This window comes from Acomys minous (assembly GCF_964271855.1).
Source record: "Acomys minous genome assembly, chromosome: 19".
Lineage (NCBI taxonomy): Eukaryota > Metazoa > Chordata > Mammalia > Rodentia > Muridae > Acomys > Acomys minous.
Window position 1 is genome coordinate 33846608 of NC_140499.1, and position 25299 is coordinate 33871906.

Sequence of the window (25299 nt, forward strand, 5' to 3'; positions counted from 1 at the left end):
GAAATTTAAAAGGGTTCCTCACAAACCCTCTTTTCCAAAGTCAGTGTTTTGTTGAAGAGGAACAGATGGCCACTGGCCCAGTTCCTTGCTTCATAGTCACTTTTATAATATTGGGGTAAATATTTTTACGTGACAAACAAGACTGCCTAGAAATTCATCGAAAATGACTGGGTTTTGATTGTGAGGGGGTTTGGCTACAGGGAACGGAGAAGAAAACCTTTCAAGGGGAATCTGCAATACGGACGGAACCTGACCAACCGACGCAAGGGGGCGGGAAGCGCTCGGGCTGGGGTTTCAATCTGGGCTAACTGAAAGGAGGTCTATTTAAACTCTGCTTCGCCCTCCCGGTGTTTGTCAGGTCTCTCAACTTGAAAAAAAAAAATTCGTGACGCTGACAAATGGGTTTAGCTTGTACTTTGCCTGATTACTGCGAGGTGAACAGAGAGTGTCTGCAACAACAGCTATCCAGCTAGCGGTGACTTGGGACAGCCTGGGGCTACGTCTCTGGAACTTCTCTGGTGGGAAGCTGGAGATTCTGATCAGATTGCATTTCTTACACACTCCAGATGCCTTTTTTTTTTTTTTTTCATTTTAAATCTTTAAACTTTGGCTGCAAAGGAGGAGCTTGTTAAAAACCCACCAATCCACGTACTGTATTCGTTGTAAAGTATGGGGAAATCAGCGAGGGTGAGGGTTGCAACTTACTCTAGCTAGCTAGGTCTGGCTTTTAATCCTCTGCCTTTTCAAATTCCCTTGTCTTCCCAAACTTCTCAGGGTTCCTTTTCAAACTCAGACAACAAGGTGCTCAACTTTACCCATCCTACCCCTGACGCGCGCTTTGGAAGTTTCTGTGGCCATCCTAGGAGAGATTTCTATGAGTACGGAAGGGAACTGAAATATATTAATCTTGACCTGAAGACTTGAGTCCGTAGAACCGCGCGGGCTGGTGGCTGAGCAGCAGCTCCAGGTCCAGGCTTTATCAGTCCTTAGAGGCAAGCAGCCCTGGGAGCCTTTTCATTCCAACCAACCTGTTGCACCTCTCTCAGATCAGCTCTGCGCAGTTTCCCCGCCTTGGAACTGATTGACATCAGTCACTACCCAACCCTGGGCTCAGAGCCTCCTCCAGGGATAAGCGATTGGTCCCCTGGGAGAATTGGCGTTAGGGGGTGCAAGGGGCGGGATTTCCCTCAAAGGCTAGGGTCCCGGGACCTGGGAAGTAGGTACTCCACTGTCGGCTACACACCCCGGGTGCGCCAGAAGTGTTTAGCATCTTGGGTTGCGGATCCGAGCGGAGACCGCGCGGCACACTTGGCCATCCTTCTAGAGGTCCTGCTCTGTTACTGGGAGGATTCGGCAGGCGCCGCGCGGAGTTTCCCGGCCCTTCCCAACAGTCTCTCTGGAAGCCCGCACCCGCTTTGGTGAACTATCGAAACTCTAACGCCGGGACCCGGCATACCACAAGGACTGCCAGGATGGCCACGCGCGCGGGCAGTACAGCCAAGCCCTGCAGCTTCCAGAGGGTACCCACACAGTCGCTGAAGCTGCTGTTCCTGCTGCTCCTTCTGTCACTGGTAAGCCGCGTCTTCACACAGCCTGTTGCCCCCGGCGCAGCACGTCTGTCCCCGGGACTCTCCGGGACTTCAGGGGTCCCTGCAGAGGACGCTATTGTGGTGTCGAACCGCGGGCTCCGGGTGCCCTTCGGTCGCGAAGTCTGGCTGGACCCGCTGCGTGACTTGGTGCTGCAGGTGCAGCCTGGAGACCGCTGCACAGTGACCGTGCTAGACAACGACGCGCTGGCCCAGCGGCCTGGCCGCTTAAGTCCCAAGCGCTTCGCGTGCGACTATGGCCCGGGCGAGGTACGCTACTCACACCTGGGTGCTCGCAGCCCTTCCCGCGACCGCGTCCGGCTGCAGCTGCGCTACGATGCTCCAGGAGGGGCCATAGTGCTGCCATTGGCACTGGAGGTGGAAGTGGTCTTTACCCAGCTGGAGATTGTGACTCGGAACTTACCTCTGGTCGTGGAAGAATTGCTAGGGACCAGCAATGCCCTGGACGCTCGGAGCTTAGAGTTCGCCTACCAGCCTGAAACTGAGGAGTGCCGCGTGGGTATCTTGTCAGGTTTGAGCGCTTTGCCACGTTATGGAGAACTCCTTCGCTATCCGCAGGTTCCGGGAGGAGGCAGACGGGGAGGGACCCCTGAAGCCCACATGATGGACTGCAAAGAATTCCAGGAGCTGGGAGTGCGCTACCGCCACACAGCCCCCAGTCGCTCACCTAACAGGGACTGGCTGCCTATGGTGGTGGAGCTACATTCGCGAGGGGCTCCTGTGGGCAGCCCGGCTTTAAAACGCGAGCACTTCCAGGTGCTTGTAAGGATCCGGGGAGGAATGGAGAACACTGCACCCAGGCCTAGTTTTGTGGCCATGATGATGATGGAGGTGGACCAGTTCGTATTGACTGCCCTGACTCCAGACATGCTGGCCGCAGAAGATGCTGAATCTAACCCAGACCTTTTGATATTCAACCTCACCTCTGCCTTCCAGCCTGGGCAGGGCTACTTGGTGAGCACTGATGACCGAAGCCTGCCCCTCTCCTCCTTCACCCAACGGGATTTGCGCCTGCTGAAGATTGCCTACCAGCCTCCCTTTGAGGATTCTGATCAGGAGCGACTGTTTGAACTAGAGCTGGAGGTAGTGGACCCTGAAGGAGCAGCCTCAGACCCTTTTGCCTTCATGGTGGTGGTGAAGCCCATGAATACGCTGGCCCCAGTGGTCACGCGAAACACTGGCCTTATTCTCTATGAGGGTCAATATCGGCCGCTGACGGGTCCTGTAGGCAGTGGACCCCAGAACTTGGTCATCAGTGATGAAGATGACCTAGAAGCTGTGAGACTGGAGGTGGTGGCTGGGCTCCGGCACGGCCACCTTGTTATTCTGGGCTCTCCCAGTAGTGACTCTGCTCCCAAGGCCTTCACAGTGGCTGAGCTGGCAGCTGGCCAGGTTGTCTACCAGCATGATGACAGAGACGGTTCACTGAGTGACAACTTGGTTCTGCGCATGTCAGATGGAGGAGGCAGACACCAGGTCCAGTTCCTGTTCCCCATTACTTTAGTGCCTGTGGATGACCAGCCACCTGTCCTGAACGCCAACACTGGCCTGACACTGGCAGAGGGTGAAACTGTGCCGATACCGCCCTTGACTCTGAGTGCAACCGATGTGGATTCAGATGACTCCCAGCTGCTTTTTGTCCTGGTGTCACCCTTCCCAAGCACAGGGCACCTACTTCTCCGCCAGACTCATGCTCCCCAGGAAGAGCAGGGTCTGTGGCAGAAACAAGGGTCATTTTATGAGCGAACAGTGACCGAATGGCGACAACAGGATATAACAGAGGGAAAGCTGTTCTACAAGCACTCGGGGCCACACAGCCCCGGGCCAGTGATGGACCAGTTCATGTTTAGAGTCCAAGACAACCATGACCCTCCTAATCAGTCTGGGATCCAGAGGTTTGTGATCCGGATTCATCCTGTGGACCGCCTCCCTCCACAGCTGGGCAGTGGCTGCCCCCTTCGGATGGTGGTCCAGGAATCCCAGCTCACGCCACTGAGAAAAAAGTGGCTGCACTACACTGACCTGGACACAGATGACCGAGAGCTACACTACACAGTGACCCAGCCTCCCACGGACACAGATGAAAACCGCTCACCAGCCCCACTAGGCACTTTGGTCTTCACTGATGATCCCTCAGTGGTGGTAACCCATTTTACCCAAGCCCAGGTCAATCATCATAAAATTGCTTACAGGCCTCCTGGGCAGGAGTTGGGCGTGGCAGCTAGGGTAGCCCAGTTCCAGTTCCAAGTAGAGGATCGAGCTGGGAATGTGGCTCCTGGCACCTTCACCCTTTACCTGCAGCCTGTGGATAACCAGCCCCCAGAGATTGTCAACACTGGCTTCACTGTTGAGAAGAAGGGCCACCACATCCTCCGTGAGACTGAGTTGCGTGTGAATGACATTGACACTGATGTGGCCTTCATCTCCTTCACCCTCACACAGGCCCCCAAACACGGCCACCTGCAGCTATCTGGGCAGACACTGCATGTCGGAGAACACTTCCGCTTAGAGGACATCCAGTATGGCAGAATTTCCTATTTGAGTAAGGGGGACGAATCTCTGACTGACAGCTGCTCCCTGGAGGTCAGTGACAGACACCATGTGGTGCCAATCACTCTCAGAGTGAGTGTTCGGCAGGTGGATCGAGAAGGACCTATGGCCATCCTTCCTGCGGGTACTCTGGAGTCCTATCTAGATGTCTTAGAAAATGAGGCTACTGAAATCACTGCCAGTATCATTAAGGGGGCTTACCAGGATACCGATGACTTGATGTTGACTTTCCTGTTGGAAGATCCACCCTCATATGGGGAAATTCTGGTCAATGGAGCGCCCGCTGAGCGGTTCACCCAGAGGGACATTCTGGAAGGCTCTGTTGTCTACGCTCACACCAGTGGTGAGATCGGCCTGTTGCCCAAAGCAGACTCTTTTAACTTGAGTCTGTCAACTACATCTCAAGAATGGAGAATTGGTAGCAGTATTATTCAAGGTGTTACTGTGTGGGTAACCATCCTCCCTGTGGACAGCCAAGCCCCTGAGATTTCTGTGGGTGAGCAGTTTGTAGTGCTGGAAGGTGACAAGAGTGTGATTGGCCTCACCCACCTAAACGTTGAGGACATGGACTCCCTGAATGATGACCTCTTGTGCACACTAGTCATCCAGCCCATCTCGGGCTATGTAGAGAACATTTCTCCAGCACCAGGCTCAGAGAAGTCGAGAGCTGGGATTGCCATAAGTGCCTTCACGCTGAAGGATCTCAGGCAAGGACACATTAACTATGTCCAGAGTGTCCACCGAGGAGTGGAGCCCGTCGAAGACCGCTTTATATTCCGTTGTTCTGACGGCGTTAACTTCTCCGAAAGACAGCTTTTCCCCATTGTCATCATTCCTGCCAACGACGAGCAGCCAGAAATGTTCATGAGGGAATTCATGGTGATGGAAGGCATGAGTCTGGTGATCGACACGCCCATCCTCAACGCTGCTGATGCCGACATCCCCGCAGATGATTTAACTTTCACCATTACCCGCTTCCCGACTCACGGGCACATCATGAACCAGCTGCTCAATGGCACTGTGTTGGTCGAAAGCTTCACCCTGGACCAGATTAGAGAGAGTTCCAGCATTATTTATGAGCACGATGACTCTGAGACGCAAGAGGACAGTTTTGTGATTAAACTGACAGATGGGAAGCACTCCGTGGAGAAAATGGTCCTCATCGTGGTCATCCCTGTTGATGATGAGACCCCCAGGATGACCATCAACAATGGGCTAGAAATAGAAATTGGGGAAACCAAAGTTATCAACAACAGAATACTAATGGCAACTGATTTAGACTCTGATGACAAATCATTGGTTTATATTATTCGTTATGGACCAGGACATGGCTTGTTACAGAAGCGAAAACCTATAGGTGCCTTTGAAAATATCACCCTAGGTATGAATTTTACCCAGGATGAAGTGGACAGAAATTTAATTCAATATGTCCATTTTGGGCAAGAGGGCATTCGAGACCTAATTAAGTTCGATGTGACAGATGGAACAAATGCCCTTATAGATCGGTACTTTTATGTGTCCATCGGAAGTGTTGACATTGTCTTCCCTGATGTGATAAGTAAGGGAGTGTCCTTGAAAGAAGGTGGCAAAGTCACTCTTACAACAGACCTACTGAGCACGAGTGACTTGAATAGTCCTGACGAGAACTTAGTCTTTACCATCACCAGGGCTCCTATGAGAGGTCACTTGGAGTGCACAGATCAAAGAGGAATGTCCATCACTTCTTTCACTCAGCTCCAGCTTGCTGGTAACAAAATCTACTACATACACACAGCTGAGGATGAGGTCAAAATGGACAGTTTTGAGTTTCAAGTCACCGATGGACGCAACCCTGTCTTCCGAACCTTCCGGATCTCTATCAGTGACGTAGACAACAAAAAGCCAGTGGTCACGGTCCACAACTTGGTGGTCAGTGAAGGTGAGAGTAAGCTGATCACTCCCTTTGAACTCACTGTGGAAGACAGAGACACCCCTGACAGACTCCTAAAATTCACTGTCACCCAGGTCCCTGTTCATGGTCACCTCCTATACAACAATACTAGGTCTGTCATGGTTTTTACTAAGCAAGACTTGAATGAAAACTTAATCAGCTACAAACATGACGGCTCGGAGTCCACAGAAGACAGCTTCTCCTTCACGGTGACGGACGGCACCCACTCTGACTTCTATGTTTTTCCGGATACGGTGTTTGAAACTAGGAGACCTCAAGTGATGAAAATCCAGGTGCTAGCTGTTGACAACAGTGTCCCCCAAATTGTGGTGAACAAAGGAGCTTCTACACTTCGTACTCTGGCCACTGGCCATTTGGGGTTCATGATCACCAGCAAAATACTGAAAGTGGAGGACAGAGACAGTGTGCATTTTTCTCTCCGGTTCATTGTGACAGAAGCCCCCCAACATGGCTACCTTCTCAACCTGGGCCAAGGTAACCACAGCATCACACAATTTACCCAAGGTATGTTCTACTCCTCCTCCTCTCAACCAAAGCCAGTCACTAAGCTTTCTAAGTAGATCATTGAGATTGAGTTAAAGGGAAGAAGGAGAGAGGGAAGGGGAGGGGAGGGAAGGGGACAGAGGGAAGGAGAGCAAACAGATACCCAATCCTGTGACAACACCTCCACTTGGCTGTGTGTTGTGTTTGTAGTGACTTTTATCAGTGAGTGTGGCAAGGTAAGCCGATGAGACAAGAATTTGTGGGTTGATGACAGAGACTGACTTTCTAATGCTCTTGCTTTTCACCGATGGCCTTTCTGTCCTGCTTCACACACTGCACGTGGTCCTCAAAATGTTTTAGTGTCTTAAAGATCACCAGGCTGTCATGATCAGTATACATTCATACACAGTTCCTTTACATTCATATTACCTTTTTTTTTTTTTTAAATCTGTGTTGATATTTGCTGTGACCATTGGAATTTTGTAACTAAAAGACAATATTCATTTGTATTTGTTTGAGACTTAAAAAATATTTTATACCGGTTCATGACGCAGGCAAACAGCTGTTCAAAGACATACAAAATAAATAAACCTGTCTAGAATTATTAAAATTATATCTCATGTAGCAGGGCACAGTGCTGGGATGTGCTCAAAAAAGGAAGCACACAATTAATGATGTGCAAGAAAACTACATATTAACTCATTAGCTAACTACTTATCCATCTTATTAACCTCAGAGAGATGATTAATCGTTGAAGGAGAGAATTTTTTCATTATTATTTTTTAAATTATTCTACTGCTTTTATTGTTGTTTACTATTATTTATTATTTTCCTTAATTTTATATTTGCTACTATTTTATTATTGTTGTTTATCATTATTTAAGTCCTTGCTATTTTTCATTCATTGTTTTTAATTTATTATTTCCTCAAAGCCTTTTCTGCCCTGTCCCAAGCAAAGCGTTAGACACCCCTTGCCTGAAGCACCTGCGTTCCCAAGGCCCTTGAGGCAGCAGGCCCTGCTGAGGCCAGAGACCAGAAGGGCAGGTGACCTCTGTCGAGCCTCTCAGAGAGGGAGGAAAGAAGCCATTCAGAGGCTAGCTGGAAGTTAGGGCTCCATTCTCAGACCTTGCAACTTTCATTACAAAGGGATTTGTGTTGCCTTCAGGAAAATCTCACCATCAGAATGGAAACTGGATCTCCTGTGTGGGCTCCGGGGTGGAAATGGAGTGTAACCCCAGGACATCCCAGCGGGGGTGTTCTTTTCCTGCTACAGCGTTCTGCCTTTAGACAGCCAACACTCTAATAGACGCGGTTGTTGTGTTCAAGCGATCTACTTCTCTGTTTGATGCTGGCAAACAGCTTCGCACTCCAGCCTCCGATTCTTGGCTGAGAGCCTGCATATATCTCGGGCCTGCCCGGACAGGAAAACCTCTGGGTGTGAGTGCCCTGCATGCCCAGCAGAGTTGTTTTTTTTTTTCCAGAGGCTTCTGGCAGAAGCCTGCAGCGGAGGCTGGCGTGCTCTCACGGAGCAGAGGGAAGCGCTATATTAGAGGGCAGCAAACCTTCTGCCTCGTCCCTCCTCTGACTCCCAAACAATGCGGTTTTTTTACAGGGATTTTGTTGTTGTTGTTTTAAAAATTGGAAGAAGACGAGCAAATGGTTTCTTTTAAATTCTACAGACCAAATTCAACGGCTCCAAAATATCGGCCATATTATTCCTCATACATTGAACACTTAAAGTATGCTATTTTACTGTAGGCATTTTGGTTTGTTTTCTCGGTGTTACCACATTTAACTTTTATTATCCTTGTGATTGTAGAGTAGTTATATTTTGTGGTTAAAAAAAAATATATATATATATATATATACATAGTTTCAAATTTTACATGTTAAAGGAGCTTGCCACATTCTAATACAAATTCAGACCCTAAGGAGGAGCACTCTTGATATTTCGTTACTCATTTGAACAAGTTGAGGCTGGAGTGTGGCTCATAGCAGTTATTTATGGAGATCAGATAAGTGATTAAAGATGGCTCGCTCCTTCACAGCTGGCTGCTCCCCCTGGAGGGGAAGTGAGAGCGCCATTAGGCATGATGAGGAACCATGCGTGTGCAGTCTGGTTTTGGCTTTGGTTCGTCACGGAGGGATAAGTGAATCTGTATTTTTAACAAAGATAGCCAGAGAGGTTATTCCTAACTTGATTAACTAAATGGCTTTGGGGAGACATTTTTATTCCAAAGGCTTGTGACATTTCGTGTCAGCTAAGGCTCACAGTGCAGAACTAGTCAGTAGAGAACTTTTGTGCTTTAAGCTTCGCCTTTTGCCAACGTCTCCCTGCTTATCCCTTCCCCCCTTGCTTCCAAGGGCAAGACACTGGTCTCAAGCATCTGAATTTTCTTTTCTCCTCTACAATGAATACTTAATGGGGCCGGGGAGACAGCTCAGCAGTTAAGAGCATTTGCTGCTCCTGCGAAGGACCCAGCTTCCTTTCCAGCACTCACATGGCAGCTCACAACCACGTGTAACTCCAGTTTCAGGGCATCTGATGTCTCTTCTGGCTTTTTTGGGTATCAGGCCAGCATGTAGTGTTCTTAGGTGCATCCAGGCAAAGCACTCCTATGGATAAAACAGAAACCAATAAGTTTTGAGCACATACGGATATCTTGTTGGATAATTTGTTAATCATTTTCAGGAAAGTGCAAGGTGCTCCCATCCCATTTGCACCAGCTATGATTACCGGGGCTATTTGCTTATGGGATGCTTGTGTAGATCAATGAATAAGTATATCAAATGAAGCAATTAGAAGAAAATCTAATTCTTAGATTATTGTTATAGCATGTCAGCTATCTGAATTACTGTATCCTTGCACTGAAGGAAGGTAGTGCTTATGCATGTTTACAGTGTGTTTATGTTTCTGGAAGTACCTGTAAAATAACAGCTTTGTCATCAGGAGTCTCCTTCTGTAACCATGAATTAGCGCCAACCAAGTTAGAGGGAAAGTGAACAGTTTTAAAGCAGCTATTTCAACAAAATTCCCACTTTAAAAAAAAGAAAAAGAAAAGAAAAGAAAACATGGGCATGTGTTGTGTAATAGATTCTTTCTTAGTTTATAGCTTTATTTTGTTTTTATTGTATGGACGTTTTACCTGCATGTATGTCTATTTGCCACATGTGTGTCTGGTCTCTGTGGAGATCAGATTGGTCATTGTCTTCTCTGGAACAGGGGGTACTGGAGGCCGTGAGTCACTGTGTGTGTGCTGGGAATTGAGCCTGGCTCCACTAAGGGCAGGCAGTGCTCTTATCTGCTGAGCAATCTCTCCAGCCTCTGAGCTTTAGTTTTAATTAGCTAAAAAATTTTTGTTTAGACTTCTTTTATTTGGTGTGTGTGGGTTCTGCCTGCATGTATGCTATCCACATGCATGCAGTGCCCAATGAGGCCAGAAGAGGGTGTTAGATCATGTGTAAACTGGAGTTAAGATGGGTGCTGGGAACTAGATCCTCAGCAAGAGCAGCCAGTGCTCTTAGCCAAAGCCATCTCTCCACTCCATCCTCCTTCTTCTTCATTATTACTCATCATCATCATCATCATCATCATCATCATCATCATCATCTACGAGCAGTGCCTTTAGCCTTTCAAACAAAATGTAAGAGGAGGTGAGAAGGTTACAAAAGAGTTCCACAAGACTCCAGGTCATGGCTGGTGCATTAGGGATGTGAAATCAGCAGAGGCCTGGTCATTCCTTACTGATAAACAACAGGCCGTAAGTTGAGTTGTCAGAGTTAACTGACCATGCAGGGGCGGTGCCTCTTAGCCTTCAGAGGCTCGTGGCAGGCTAAGGTAGAGATGCAGGTGAGTGGGTGAGACCACTTGGCTCTTTCGTTAAGTTAAGACTCACGAGGGCATTTGCTGACTAGGGAAAAAATGTCAGAGGTTCTTAATCCGCTAGGAAAGATGCCTGTGCTGACCGATATAAACGTTAGTGTTGGACACTACAGCAGAGCTAGTGACTGCAGGGGTGCAGTACATGTGGACTTGGTCTATGAACTGAAAGGCAGACGTCCACATCGCTGTCTGCTTATAAGTGTATCTCCTTTCAGAGCTGAGTGCGGCAGAGTACAGGCCACGTGTCATATGCCCTAAGAAAGATTCAGAAGCCTATGGTGGAACTTGCCGGCTCTAAATGCTTGGCTTACTCAAGACAATTTTTTTCATGTTGTTTTTGTTTATGACCCCATGTGGACTCCATAGAACAAACATAATAGAGCTTTTAGAAATTAGAAAAACCATAAACACACCAGAGACAGATAACTATTACACGCCTTGTTGACAGCATTCTTAGCTACACTCTGAGTTTGTGTAACCTTAAAAACTCACTGACCGGCCCAGATCAAAGACAGTATCTTGGGACCAGAGTAATTTTTTTTTTTATTAAATTGTATGTGCGACATCTTTAAAGAGAGGAGCTGTTAAAATGGACGGACTTTTTATATTGTGTATTAGTAACATCAATAGATCTGTGCCTGTGACTTCAGAAGCAGTGAAAGGGGCTGTTGGGTTGCTAAAGCCTCTATGACACATTAAGGCTTTAAAAGCAGTCTACTGCACTCTAACAGGTACGAAAAAAGCACTCCCGCAGGGAAGAAAACCTCTGCTCTTTTCCTCTGGCTTCCCGTAGGACTCACTCTGCAAGGGAGGCAAAGCGTGCGTGCGATTTCAAGAGGCCCAGGAAATCTGCCATGCCTCAAAATATCTCCCTGCCCACCTGTCATGGGGGCCTGACGTGGCGTATTTAATAGCCGCTCCTTTAGTGGGACGGGGCATCACCTTGCTATTATTACAATCTAAGCCTGGCCCTCTGTTTATCTGTGTGCAGGATCAGATTTCTACAGGACAGCTGATATTAAGGCATGTGGAGATAGAGAACAAAGCATCACCCCTCTCCCCCTGCCCCCAAAGGGGATCTAAATGTGTTTTCAGAGACATAAGAGGCAATAGTATTTATTGCAAGTACAAGCCATCAGTTTTGCTACAGTAATTAATGTCCTTGCCTTTTTGGTTATTTTTATTTTTTTTATTTTTTTAGCTGACATCGATGACATGAAAGTATGCTATGTCTTGAGAGAGAGAACGAATGCCACAAGTGATATGTTTCACTTCCTAGTGGAAGATGATGGTAAGTATCCCACTCTCTGGGTGGCCTTTTTACTGGTTTATTTATTTCCGGTTGCCCTTTGACTACAGGCCTCTGAGGAATATTTGGTACCTCGTGCTCATTTGCTCTTAAGAGGAGTGGACTTAGTTTCTGCTTTACAACTTTACAAGAGTTAGTCATTTCAATCTGACAGAATCCCACTCTTTATCGGATACTTCTGACTTGTGGTTTGTAGGAGAGACAGAGACACAAAGATACTGAGATCTGTATGAACAGAGCAGAGAGAGAGAGAGAGAGAGAGAGAGAGAGAGAGAGAGAGAGAGAGAGAGAGAGAGAGGAGAGAGCCTCCTCTGCCCAGTTGTTCAGACTACTCAGGCAGCAGAAAGATGCTGGCATCTATCCCTGCTCCCATCCCAGCCTGCACCTGCCCTAGTGGGTCTTCCCCAAGCAGGGAGCCCTTTTCTAATTTGTACTTGGGTGCTGCCTCTACTCCACAGGAACTCCATGATAAATAAACTTGGCTTTGTTGCCCTAGTATCAGGGTGTTGTTGCCCTAGTATCAAGGTGTCTCAAGATCTTCTTCGATTGGGGGATTTTTGTGAGTTGGTCTAGCTAAAAGGTTTCCGGGGCCAAGTTTGAAGAACACTGCAGAGAGTAACATGTGCCTTTCTACCTGAGCTCCTAGACAAGAAGCATTTCCTGCTGTCACTCGCCCCAAGTCCGCTTGGGCACTCTTCTGCTTCTAAGGGCTTTTCCTCCTCACCCTGCAAACACAGACCTGGAAACATCTAGCTGCGTCTGGGTTGAATATTGAGCTGTTTTTGCTGTTTGTTGTGTGTCCACATGGAAAGTCACAGAGTCTCACAAAGTATTTGGGTTGTACCAATTGCCCTTATTTAAAATACCGCTGTTCAAATGCTCTTGTTGAAAATATCACTGGGTACAACATGACCAGGTGTCTGAAAGTGATGTCTGTTGCGTGCATGCCAGAAAGGCAAAGGAAGGTTACCCAGCTTGGGCACAGTTACTTGATTCCTGCCTCCCATCCCAGGCTTAATATAGCTAATGCCTGTGTTTGAAAGGCACCAAACCATCGTTTTAGCATTTGACGTACTGGCAAAGGAATCTCAGTAAGGAACCAAGTCCTAAGAAAGAAACCAACTGATGAGCTGCAAGCATTGTACTTCCTGACTCCTGCTGCTCAAAGGAAATCTTCTGCCAACAGACGCTGTAAATTACCTGAAGTAACCAGATGCTGAGTTCAGGCTAAAAGTTCACCTTTAGGATGAGTGAACAAGCCTCGGTAACAAAAACAGTCCTTAAGTTTACAAAATCATTAAGAACCCCATGGCTTGCAGCTAGGGAGCTGCCTCGGCAGTTGGGAACACTGCTCGCTCTTGCAGAGGACCCGGCTTGAGTTCCCAGCACCCACACCACAGCTCACAACCCCCTGTAAGTCCAGTTCCAGAGGATCTAGTGCCCTCCTGCTGATCTCCTCTGGCACTGCGCATGTATGCGGCACACATGGATGCACCCAAGCAAAACGCTCATACACGTAAAATAAAAATAAATCATTAAAAATTAGACCATGGTCTTTACTATTTAAGATGTTTTTTTGTTTCCCAACATTTATATACAGAGTCATAATTATTCTACTAGTCCACACATCCTTGGCTGGCTGGGATGCAAGCATTACCGTAAAACCTCGGCTCTGAATTCAAACTTTGGAAAGCATTGCATTGCCTATCCTATCTCAGAACAGTAAGGAAGGATGCCTGGCTAGAGGTCGGGGCTGTGTTTTCACTGCTGAAGACGTGGATCTTTGTGCTTAGGAAAGTGTGAATGAAATTGTTCCAGGAAGTTCTTTTGAGCTTCAGTTTCACATGAGCAGAATATTCTAGAGAGATCCTTCTGTGCCTTCCGGGCCACAGACAAAGCCTGGAAGACTGAGCTAGGTCCTGGCAAATGGTTATTAAATGGGATGTACCTGAACCTCCCTGAATAAACAGGAATCTACAAGACTGAAAAATCAGAAGGTCATTTGTGTATCTTAGAATTGATTCCACCTGATTTTATAACGGGGGAGTTTATGTTATCTTGCAAATGGTCTGACACTGGGATGAAGTGACACACAAGGAATAGAAATATTTTGTATGTCCTGTTAAGATGTACAAAGTATTAGCCATAGCAAGCCTCTGCTTTATACAGAGAGGGTACGTACACTGATAAGCCATCTGCAAAGTGTGTGAGCAGCTTCCAGTATCTCACATCTGGCCAGCTGCCAGACACCGCTCCCCAAGAGTATGAACTCTCAACATCCAAGCCTCTTTCCAGGCTATGGAAGTCAACCTCTTCAAATCCCCAGGTTTGTTTTTAGATTGGTGGCCAGCTAAGGAAATTCTCAAGACAAACATAATCATCAAGTCTTTTTAAAAATAGAATTTCGTGTCGAAGATCAGGAATGGGGAAAGAAATGATTTGAAAGCAGAAGCGTAAAGCCTCTTGCTTCAGATTCAGTCCTGTGTGGTTGGGACCCGAATGGTCACAGGACCCTCCTGTTACGACATGGTCACCAGTGAGTGACCATTCACCATTAAAGGGGTGACTCCTGGGACGCACTCCTTGTATTTGGGTTTGGAGCATGTGGATGTTAGTTACCGAGTGATGGGAGCAAAGACTAGTGGGAAATTAGAGGTGGGTTTTACCTGAGGAGGCTCTACTGTGTTAGAGCTTAACACGGTCACCCAGTTCAGGGTTCTTTACTGTTATTAAAGGAGCATTTTCAGGAAAAAAAAAAGATAAGCAGTGGTCAGTATATTATATAGATGACTCCACAACTTAAAAACTTAAAACTTAAGAGAAGCATGTTTACAAGATGTAACATAGAACACTTAAGCACACACGGAGTCCTTAGATTGTATAGATCTCCCAACTAGACTTTAAACCTTCTGTGTGTTTTCTTGTTGCCCATGCAATTCTGCTCCCACCACCATCCCTCTTAGTTTAGCACGGTAACAACAGCAAAAATAGCACCTGTATTTGGTAGGTAAGGAAACAGAGTCACAGAAATGGGTAACTAACTTCTTCAAGTTGCCCAAATAGATGAATAGAGACTGAACTGAGCCACAGGCTCCTCCCCCGCATCATCTCCACCCCTCCCATGCCCCCTCCCCCCTCCCCCCTCCCCCCACCCTAGGGCCCCACTGCAGACAGTGTCCTGATAGGCAGAAGAGAGCCGAGGCTCCTGCCCTGCATACTGAGCTATGGGAAGGTGGCTGGTGGGTAAGGCAGGAGTGGAGTCAGAATACTGTCGCCTATGGAGGGTACAGAGAGCAGAGTATCTTCTAGATTGTTAACTTTTATTTAAGAATGGTTCAGATGTCCTAAGGTCTTCAACTGTGTAGCCCTTTCCCTTGCTCCTGTGGTTTCATTCCTGATAGTATAAGGTTCTCTAACGTGAAAGTGGCCTGGGGACCCTTGTCAGTGCTCTAGCTGTTTACTCTGGTGTGGCAGTCCATTTCAAGTAACTGTTTCAGGTCTGTCCCACCCTCACCCCTAATGACTTCATATCTTCCTTCGGCGTCAGCTCAAGTGTCACTTCCTGTCCAAATCTGTTCCCTGAACCCCGGCAATGAGGAGTTAGCCCTGCTCTTCTTGGTGTTTTATATCCCCAACTTTACTTAGAGCAGGAATGTCCTGTTGGGACAATTAGCTCACCAGGTGGGCCTCCATCACTACAAAAAGAATGCCTTTGTCTCAAGGCAACCTTCAGACTTGAACTAGCGGCCCATATGGGACACACATTAAACTGCATGAAGCCAGAGGTAACGGAGGAACTCTCTGTTTTTTATGCAAGGATTGATTAAACAGCACCCCAAGAGAAGGTTCTGGAGCAGCTGCTCATGGAACCTTGGCATTGGTTGGTGAGACATTCTCCTGAGCTAGCTTTAATGTAAATCCCCTTGCACCGAGGAGGACCACTAGCCAAGCCTCCACATTTGTAAGCACGCAGAACCAAGCACTATGAAAATGGACTTGAAATCTCCGCTGAGATGTACTTAAAGGAGGAGGAGCCCAGTTGAGAGGTCTTGTTATCTTTCTTAAAGAGGCATTTTCGGGGGGTGGAGGAGGATCGGGGGGGGGGGGAGAGCATTTTAGTGTATTATGTAAATAACTTCACCACTTAAAATTTAAAGAGAACTAAGCTTTTTTTTTTTTTTTTTTTTTTTTTTTTTTTACATTACTGAATTTAGAAAGCCAGGCCATAATTTTCAGCAAGTTTTTTTTTCTAGTTTGGTCACCCCAGTTTTTATCGTGAGGGGATATGAGAAATAGAAAGCTGTCTTCGTATAATGTATGCCCACGTCTTATTAGAATGACATTGTATTTTTTTTTAACTTATTATTTGTTGTTCTTTAAGTCTCACGATCTCAGGCTCTGCTCCAAGATGGCCATGCCAGAGTGTGGGAGAGGGGTTAGGTTTATGGCCTCCTACATGCTCGGCAAGTGCTCCATCACCGAGTTACATCTTACTAGAATGTTTTTTTTTTATGAGTGTAAGATCAGGATGTGTGCCCACGTGGCTTGATGAGCTACATGAAAGAAGCCTTACTTTTATTCTTTATGAAACTGGTTTGGCTTTGTCACTTCCTCCTCCAAGTCCTCATATGTCCCGGGCATGCAGTCTAGCTCGGCTCCGCCTGCCATTTCTGGCACTGGGACTGGACAGCAGACATAATAGAAATCTGTGTTGGCTCTTACAGTGTGCCTGGCTGGCAGCCAGATCACTTTCTGTTGTTATTGTTGTTGTTGCTGTCTTTGAATATGCTTTTTGGTGGCCAAAATTCCCACCCTCCCAGATCTTTAATTCACGAGCCATTCAAAGATATAAATAGCACCTTGGGATGGTAGAGGAAGTCAAAATGTCATTTCTGTCTATGAAGCGTCAGTCAAGGTCAAGGCTTTCAAGTTTTTATCCAGCATCTGACATATTAAATACTCAAATACAAAAGGGTCATGGGAACCTCGTCTTTCTACACAGAAGGAACAGGAGTTCTGATGGGAAGCTGTCGCTTGATGACTGGAGGAAACGTAATTACTGATAATTAGCTTGAATTTAAAGTGAGAAAACATAAATACAAAGTGTAGAAAAAGATGAGGATTGTGAGTGCAAGCACTGGGAGATCAGTCTGACACTGAGCCGAGAGGGGAAGAAAGCGTTCTGGACAGTAATGTCAATTGCTAATGGCAGGAGAGGCAGAGGAAGGGCGGGAGAGCCTGAGCCATAATTACAAGATGGTGAAGCCATGCCAGGCATTGATAAAGATGCTTTAAACATGGACACAATACAAGCCCAACGGAGTACAGATCTTAGGGAGGACACTGACTCCTGTGGCTCGTGTTTGTAAGCCGATCCTTGTTCTTTTCAGAGCAGTTCAAGTCATCAAAAGTCTAGTGCGCTATTGCCTTCAAGGCATGGCTCTAAAAATACACCTGCTTAGCATCCTTAAAAGAAGTTACTCTTCTGGTACAAAAATGCAATTCAAATTTTATTAGCTATCTTTACATTCATCCCCAAAGTCCACATCTTATTAATACATGCTTGGCTTTACATCAGATGGTATTTCACTCAAATCATGAAACCTTTGGCAGAGCTAGAATCCCTATGGAGAAATATGAATCTATATTAAGACCCAAAAGAAATAATAGTGCCCTTTAAAAGCTAAGTGCATTTTCTTTCACAGGTAACCAAGATACCATAATACCAAACCAAATATTTATCTGTGGCCCATGTTATAAAGCTCAGTGCTGTCTTAGTCTTTATCTTGTAAGTTTGTCCTGAGACAAAGGGGAGGCTGATTTCTGTGGTCATGTTCACAGTTTCAGTCAGTATTATTATGTATTTTGTAAAGCCAAAGAAGTGTAACCAGGAAATAAGTGTGATATAGGAGAAAGATCAGAGTTTCTGTGGTTCGGCTTATTTGCTATAAAGAGGGTCTTTATTCATTTATTTATTGAGTTAGACAACAGATGCTCTTGATGCTCCCAGGAGGTTTTTGGTGTTTATTGGGATGTTGGAAAACAACAATAAATATGTATGTATAGTATAAATATATAAACATAAATAAATATCCCGAAGATAAAGCAACAGACAGAACATTCTGGAGTTTATGAGGTAGAAATTCAGCTCGGAGAAAAGGTCTCTTGGCAAGTAGATGCTTAAACTCAGGCTTAGGAAGAAATGAAGCTACTGCAGGAAGAAAAAAGAGAAAGAGAGGCATGTGGAAAGGTCTAAGAACAAGAGAGAGAGAGAGAGAGAGAGAGAGAGAGAGAGAGAGAGAGACAGAGAGACAGACAGAGAGACAGAGACAGAGACAGAGACAGAGACAGAGACAGAGAGACAGAGACAGAGAGACAGAGAGGAGCCTGAAACAAGACTGGCAAGCTGGACCATAGACCATGGTGCATAGCCTGTGCACTCAGTGAATTGGGTACGCTCATTTTGAAACAAGAGAATAACATGTTCCAATTTGCGCTTTTGAAGGCATGTCTTCCAGCTGCAGAGGATTGATACAAGATCAATAGTGGGAGCTTGGTAGGCTGAGCCAGTAAGACTCTGTGACATGGAGTTGAGCGGGCCAGGGATGCTGGTGCAAACCTTTAATTCTGTCACTTGGGAGACAGAGGCAGATGAATCTCTGAGTTCAAGGCCAGCTTGATCTACATGGTGAGTACCAGGCCAGCCAGGGCTACAAAGTAAGATCCTATCTCAAAACAAAACAAGACATAGAGACTAGAGGATAGCCTTGCCAAGATTTTAAGTCTTTTTAGTTCACTGTAGAGGAAGGAAGAAGTGTGATGTGAGCATTTTTCTGGGTTTCATAGGCCATGGGGAATGACAGTGCTGTGTACCAAGATTGGGGGGACTTGAGGGGCCTGATAGAGAGTTGGGGATGAAGCCCAGGTGATTTGGACACATGGACTATGAGAAGAGTCGGCTCTCTTGAGTACGGATTCAGGAAGGCTAGCCTCCTATCCTGCTTCTCTGCCTATCTAGCCAACTTCAAAGTGGAAGTCGTCACAAATACGGCTGTGACCCTTGGCATCACTGGAGCCATGACCCATCTCAACTTGACTGGTCTCAGTTGCGATTGTAAAGTGTGGGGGGGGGGGGGTTAAAATAGTGAACAGTTAACTGGGCTCTTTTGAAGGCTGAGTAGGAAGATGCTTGCCAAGTCTGCCGTTTGTGGATCTCTGTTCTCAGGAGGGCTGTGCAGGGAGGTGCTACTTTCCAGCTGCAGTCTTTCCCCAGCGGACTTGGGGGCCTCTGCCACCTCTCCTTCCTCTCTTCTCTCCCCCGCCTTCCCTTCTCTCTAGCAGTTATGCTTTTGTTTGTTGCGACAAGCTCTTATGTTGTGGCCCACATTGGAGTTAAACTCATGGTCCTCCACTCTTGGCCGCCCTAGTTCGGGCATTTACAGGAGCACGTGGCCACCCGGAACGTCTCCTGTTCCTTCTTAAGCTCCAGCACTTGTCTCTTTGCTTCTGGGTTTTCCTCATTCCTTTCCCCTTTTGCTTCCCGTCTGCCTTTCCCATGGCAACTGCCTGGGCAGTTTGACTGACAGGTCCTGACTGACAGGCTTGGGGTCTACAGACATGACTGTTGGAAAGGCGCTGAGCTTTTCTTCAACGCACAGTGTAAAATCTATGAGTGCTTCAAAATCACTTTGCAGGCTGCCAGGGGCTTAGCTGAGATTGTCGTCGTGAGGACTTTTTCCTGTGTTGAAATAGCACACATGTGAAGTTCCCATCTCTTCAGCACTGCTAGCTTGTTTCGTTCTCCTTCCTGACACCTGGGATTATACGTTCTGCAGGACTGGAGGTTAAAGACGGTTACTAGATTTTGCCAAAACTAGAACTCCTAAAACATCTGTATTTATCAGATGTCCAGTTACAGAGAGGTTTTATATGGAAAATTTTGGAACACAGACTGAAGACACTGATAGCATTCTACATTTATTCGGGTCTTCAAATCACTTAAATGTGATATATATCACATATATATATATATATATATCACATATATATATCACATATATATATCACATATATATATACACATATCACTTAAATGTGCTTCATACATGTACATTCCTATGTACACGCACACACACACACACAAATTACCTAGTTGTGCTTCATATATATATACATGCATACATATGTATACACACATATACACAGGTAGAGAGAGATACTATTGTAGTCACCATAGTGACAGATATTAGTGGCTATTGTAAAGGAAAGGCCACTTAAATACATGTACCACTGAGGGTACTGTGTACACAGGGAGCAGCATGTGGTCTATGATGTTTTCTTCTAGGACTTCTGAAAAGTAAATGCTCCGTGCATTTGCATGTACTTAACAGGTCCCTACGAAAGCCAGATGCTGCCCCTGCTACGATTAATAGCATAGGCTATCTTAGCTAACACTGAGATATTAATTTCCTTGAGAAATTAGGGGCAAACTCTACAGTATTTAAGATCTTGTAATCAAGACTGTCTAATAAGTGAATCTTACTTATCGGCTACAGTGATAAAGTTTGTACCTTCTAAGTGTGAAAACTATGTGTCTCTGAAATCCCAGTGAGGTCAAAGAGACAAAGTGGCAGACGAACTGTTCATTGCAAATAAGAAAAAATGAGATTTATTGAGCTTGAACTTGGTAAAAAAAATGATGAATCAATAAAACACACACCTAAAATGCATGGGTGACTTTGCCCTTTCTGCACATGTAGACCGATTTCTCTTTCTTTTTTGTTTTTGTCTTTTGAAACTGGGTTTCTTTGCGTAGAACTAGTTCTGTAGACCTGGCTGACCTCAAAGTCACAGAGACTTCGCCTGCCTCTGCCTCCCGAGTGCTGGGATTACAGGCATGCACCACCACTACCACATGGCCTAGACTAATTTCTTAATGTTTACTTCCTTAGGGCCAAAATATATATGTAGAGGAGAAAGAAATTTTATCATCAGCATTCACTTTTGAAACAGATACTGTAAATTTACTAAAATTGTTAGTTGATTAATTTGTCTCTGATTTGGATAATTAAAAAAAAAAGGACTTGCCAAGTTGCTGTATATAAGCAACCTTTTTGTGTGAAGGAAACATTTACTGTTAAGGAAACTGAAGTGTACCTTCAGGTGAGTTACATTTAGAATCCTAGCAGTGTTGCCAGAGAACTCTCCAGAATGAATTATTCAGTTATGGCTAATTATCATTTAATATAAAACTTATACTAGTTTTAGCATCATTTGAACAAAGAAACTAAAAATGGTTGAGAGGTACACAGCTATGTTTAGTTTTATATATATATATATATATATATATATATATATATATAATATATATATAAGCAGTCCTTTGTTCTCATGTTAATTTTCATCTATGCTTGGAAAATAACACCCCTTATGCTACCTCGGATGAAGGAACCCAGAGCCATTATTCTCTTTGTCCCACTCTGGCCGCCTTCCTTCAGACTGAGGGCAGAGGTACATGGTCTTCGCTTCTGTGCTGGATTCCTGAGCCGAGAAAGTCATCCTGTCATCTTGGTAATGCCACCTGCTCCCGGACTCCACTCAGGCAGCTGTGGGACGCGGGCACGCGGAAAAGAGTATTGCACACAGCGTTTGGGACAGCCACTTCAGAAACTAAAGTGGGAGCCACTAAACTGCTCACAGGGCTTTAGAAATCCAGGAGGCAGGAGGGAGCCATCCTGGATGGCCTGGTTCTCGTAATTTTCTTTTCCTTGTGCAGAGAGGGCTGAAAACCGAGGCCATTGTATTGTGGCTATGGTACGTGTAAAACGTCACTTAAGAGATTGTTTTCTCAAAACTTTTCTTGCTGTCATTTTGGTGCACTGTCCATATCCACCCAGTTCTGGAACCTGCCAGTTTTGCCTCCCTTTTGGATTTCTGATGAGCCGCATTCCCACATAATTCCTGGCTACTGTTTCCATCAGGAGCATATTGAGCCTTTAGTAACTCGGCAGATATAGACTGCTTCCAATAATAAAGCTGGTGCTGAGTAAAATGGTCACCGTTCCTTCTATAATACAGGGCAGTGTCTGCGAAAGTGGGAGGTTTTTATCTCCAATTTCCACTGATAGATCTTCAGTTCCTAATGGGTGCTTACTTCATTCAATTAAGTACGTATCCGGACAGTGCACACATTTCTTCTAATAAGTCTCTTGTTGTGTTGCTGTCCCTCTGACCCAGAAATAATACCTTGTCTCCATGGTTACCTAAAGATACCCATGTCAGTTTTTAAATATTTAAGAAAAATATTGTTTCCTTTGCATGGGGCAATTTTCTAAAGTATAAGCTAGATTGTTCTGTGCATTCCTTTTCTTCTTAATTTATTTTGAGAATTGATTCCCTTTTATTTAATGTGTATGGGTGTTTTGTCTGCATGAATGTGTCTGTGCACCATGTGTGTGCAGTGCCCATGGGGGCCAGAGTTGGGCACCAGATCCTCTGGTCCTCTGGAAGAGCAGCCAGTTCTCCTAGCCACCGAGCCATCTCTCTGCACTTTTCACTTTCCAGCTCTGACTGACCACATGGTAGGCAGTGGAAATGCCGGACTCTTCCCCTTCATGAGCAAATCAACAGCTCTGACTAAGCAGCAATAGAGTTGGCTAGGAACCTGCACTGCAGTGAGCTCCTAGCATGGTGTCTTCCTTTCTTCCTCCATGCCCTGTGTGAGGCTCAGCCCAAGCTGCAGGCTTCCATACTCACCCTGTCCTTGACTTAGGGAAGATATCACATCCCTGTGAGATACCATAACTGAATTTGTAGCTATACACCATTTTGGAATGCTCATTTATATAATGATATATTCACTTGTAGTTGAAAGTTGTAGCATTCTATTGCAATGAATAAGACAGTTTTGATATATACATTATAATATATGTATATTATAAATATTGTTCTATAATTGCTTAAATGCTATGAGCCTATTGTTTACAAGCACTCCACAAATTTACACTAATAATTTTGAAGTCGTTCATTTTGATGCTGCCTTTTATTTAAAGCACAAGCCAAAGAAAACCCTCCCTGTGCCAAAATTTCCCTTTTTATTTTGTTATAACTTCACCTTAACACTGGCCAGCAGTGTCAAGGAGAAGGAAATTGGCCGTCAAAGTCAGCTCTCCTAAGGCAGTTACATCTGAACTGTTTCTAACTCTACAAAATAGGAGCGGCTTTCATATAGCCAGTATCCGTATTCACAGAAGAAGTCAAGACAGAACTCGCTATTCAGGGCTAATACACTGCAAATGTGGATGCTCGTAAACTACCCTGTGGGTGCTGGAACTGAACCCAGGTCCTCTGGAAGAGTGCTCTTCACTGCTGAGTCATCTCTCCAGCCCCACCTTTGCAGGGGCGTTTATGCTATGTCAAGCTGTCTTACTTTTTATGACATGGAACTGCTCCTCTTCCTAGTATATGTCTGTGTACATGTATGGAACACACTAATTGGCTGCGTGACGCCTCAGCATGTATAGGTGCTGTGGTTCCTTAAAGTTGGTTCTTACAATAAGCATGTACCTACATTCCAGACAGCACTGGAGGGTACAGAACACATTTATATCCTCGTCTTAATGGACCGATTTTTATCCCCATTTCTCTGCATCACTTGACCAAACTGAGACGGGCAGCAGCCCGTTTGCCCCTCCCGTACGTCTACCTCAGACCACTCTGCACACACGGCAAGAACAAACATCTATGGGAAAAATTAGAAAGACAGTTGAGTGACACAGGGTGTCCATTCATGAAGCCTGGAACAAAAGTCACATCGGCAGAGGCCACGCAGACCAGGGAAGCAGTTCGTAGTAGAGATTTCCTAAGTAAACAAGGCCACTAAATAATGTTATAAAGTAAAAGTGTCTAAGAACAAACTTCCTTTTAAGTAAGTCCGATTTTGTGAGTCAGTGTTGATCTTAGACTGATCACACAGTCGTTGCGTGAGCTAATATATGTGTGGCGGTGGTGAAAATCTTGTAGGAGACAGGTTTTGGAATTTAGATTGCTCAACTGCGTTCTGTCATATCTAGGCCTTCCTCAAGGGTCATGTGGTCCCCTTGACCAGGCCCTACCATACCTACTCCTTCCTCAAGGGTCATGTGGTCACTTTGACTCTTTCTAACATTTTAATCATTTCATCTCTGTTGACTCCAGCTGACGAACTCACCTCTGGCTGTTTCTCTGTGACCCGCATTGTAGAGCATGCCTGCTGATTGCAGTTGAAAAGCAGTATGTAAGCAGGGTTTGTTCAGCCTGCACCGAGATGTTCCCCCCACCCCACCCCCCCACCCCCCACCCCCAGGCACTTTTAGGGAAGAGCACTGTTCTCTCCGCTGGCATTGTACACTCTCAACACAGGCCTTTTGTGCCTTCCCACCCGTCCTGCTCACACATCCACTACCCTGGCTGATACGAGACTCCAATCTGGTATCTGTTGTTTCCGGTCATTCCAACACGCCTGGGTACACAGTTACGCACTTGTGACTGTTACACACACAGGACAGAATTACCTTTGTCAAGGATGTTAAAGCCGATCCTTAGATGGTATTTGAGACCGGGCTAGGTAGTAACTGAATTTCTGTGACCCTCCGAAAGTCATCGAGAAAAGCCTTTCAGATTAAAAACAGCTTAGTTTTTATCTTGTTAACTGTGAATGTTTTCCTTCAAGAGGTCCCTATTTTATCACCTGAAAGACTATCATAGTGAACTTTACCAATGGGATTTGCTGGGAGTGTTCTTTTTATACAAACATACATATTCATTACAGGAAGATACCAAATATAAAACTAAAATAAAAATGTACATTAAAATAGTCTTAATAACTAGGCAAAAATCATAGAAGTGTTTAACTATTATCCCATCATGTATTTTACCCAAAAAAGGCACTATTTAATATATTGTCTTAAAGCTAAACTTTCCCCCCTGAATCGGGTATCTCTCTCTCTCTCTCTCTCTCTCTCTCTCTCTCTCTCTCTCTCTCTCTCTCTCTCTCTCTCTGTGTGTGTGTGTGTGTGTGTGTGTGTGTGTGTGTGTGTGTGTGTGTTGTTTATGTGGTATATATGTGTGGTATGTGGGTAAAGAATGCTTGTGAGTGTGTGGGTACCTGTATCTGTGCACACACTTGCAGAGGCCAGAGAAGGATGTCTTCTCTCTACCTTCCTCCCCTGAGACAGACTCTCGCTGAACTGGAAGCTACCTTTCTGGTTATATTGCCTGGCAAGTGAGCTCCTACGATCTGCCTCTCTATGCACCCTACCACCCAGGCTGTGGTAACAGGCATGCACACCCTCGCTTTTTATCTGGATTCTAGGGATTTAAAACCAGGTCGTCCTGCTTGCACAGCAAGCACCACCACCATGGAGCCATCTCCTCAGCCCTCTGAGGATGTTTTTAACAAGAAGTTTGTGGTTATATTATGCAAGTTGCTTAAACATCTGCAAGCATCTAACAGAAGTCTGCATTTACATAAGAGTGC

The 25299-nt window shown here is 45.5% G+C and overlaps 1 protein-coding gene across 1 annotated transcript in view; it reads left to right on the forward strand.

Annotated features, from left to right (window-relative positions):
• The first annotated feature begins 1163 nt into the window (after positions 1–1163).
• Positions 1164–25299, forward strand: part of FREM2 (FRAS1 related extracellular matrix 2) — a 137604-nt gene continuing 113468 nt past the window's right edge. The window contains exons 1-2 of the mRNA XM_084769743.1: positions 1164–6612; positions 11676–11765. Of these exons, the coding sequence (XP_084625869.1) occupies positions 1473–6612; positions 11676–11765 (5230 nt within the window). The 5' untranslated portion in view covers positions 1164–1472. The remainder of the gene's footprint in view (positions 6613–11675; positions 11766–25299) is intronic.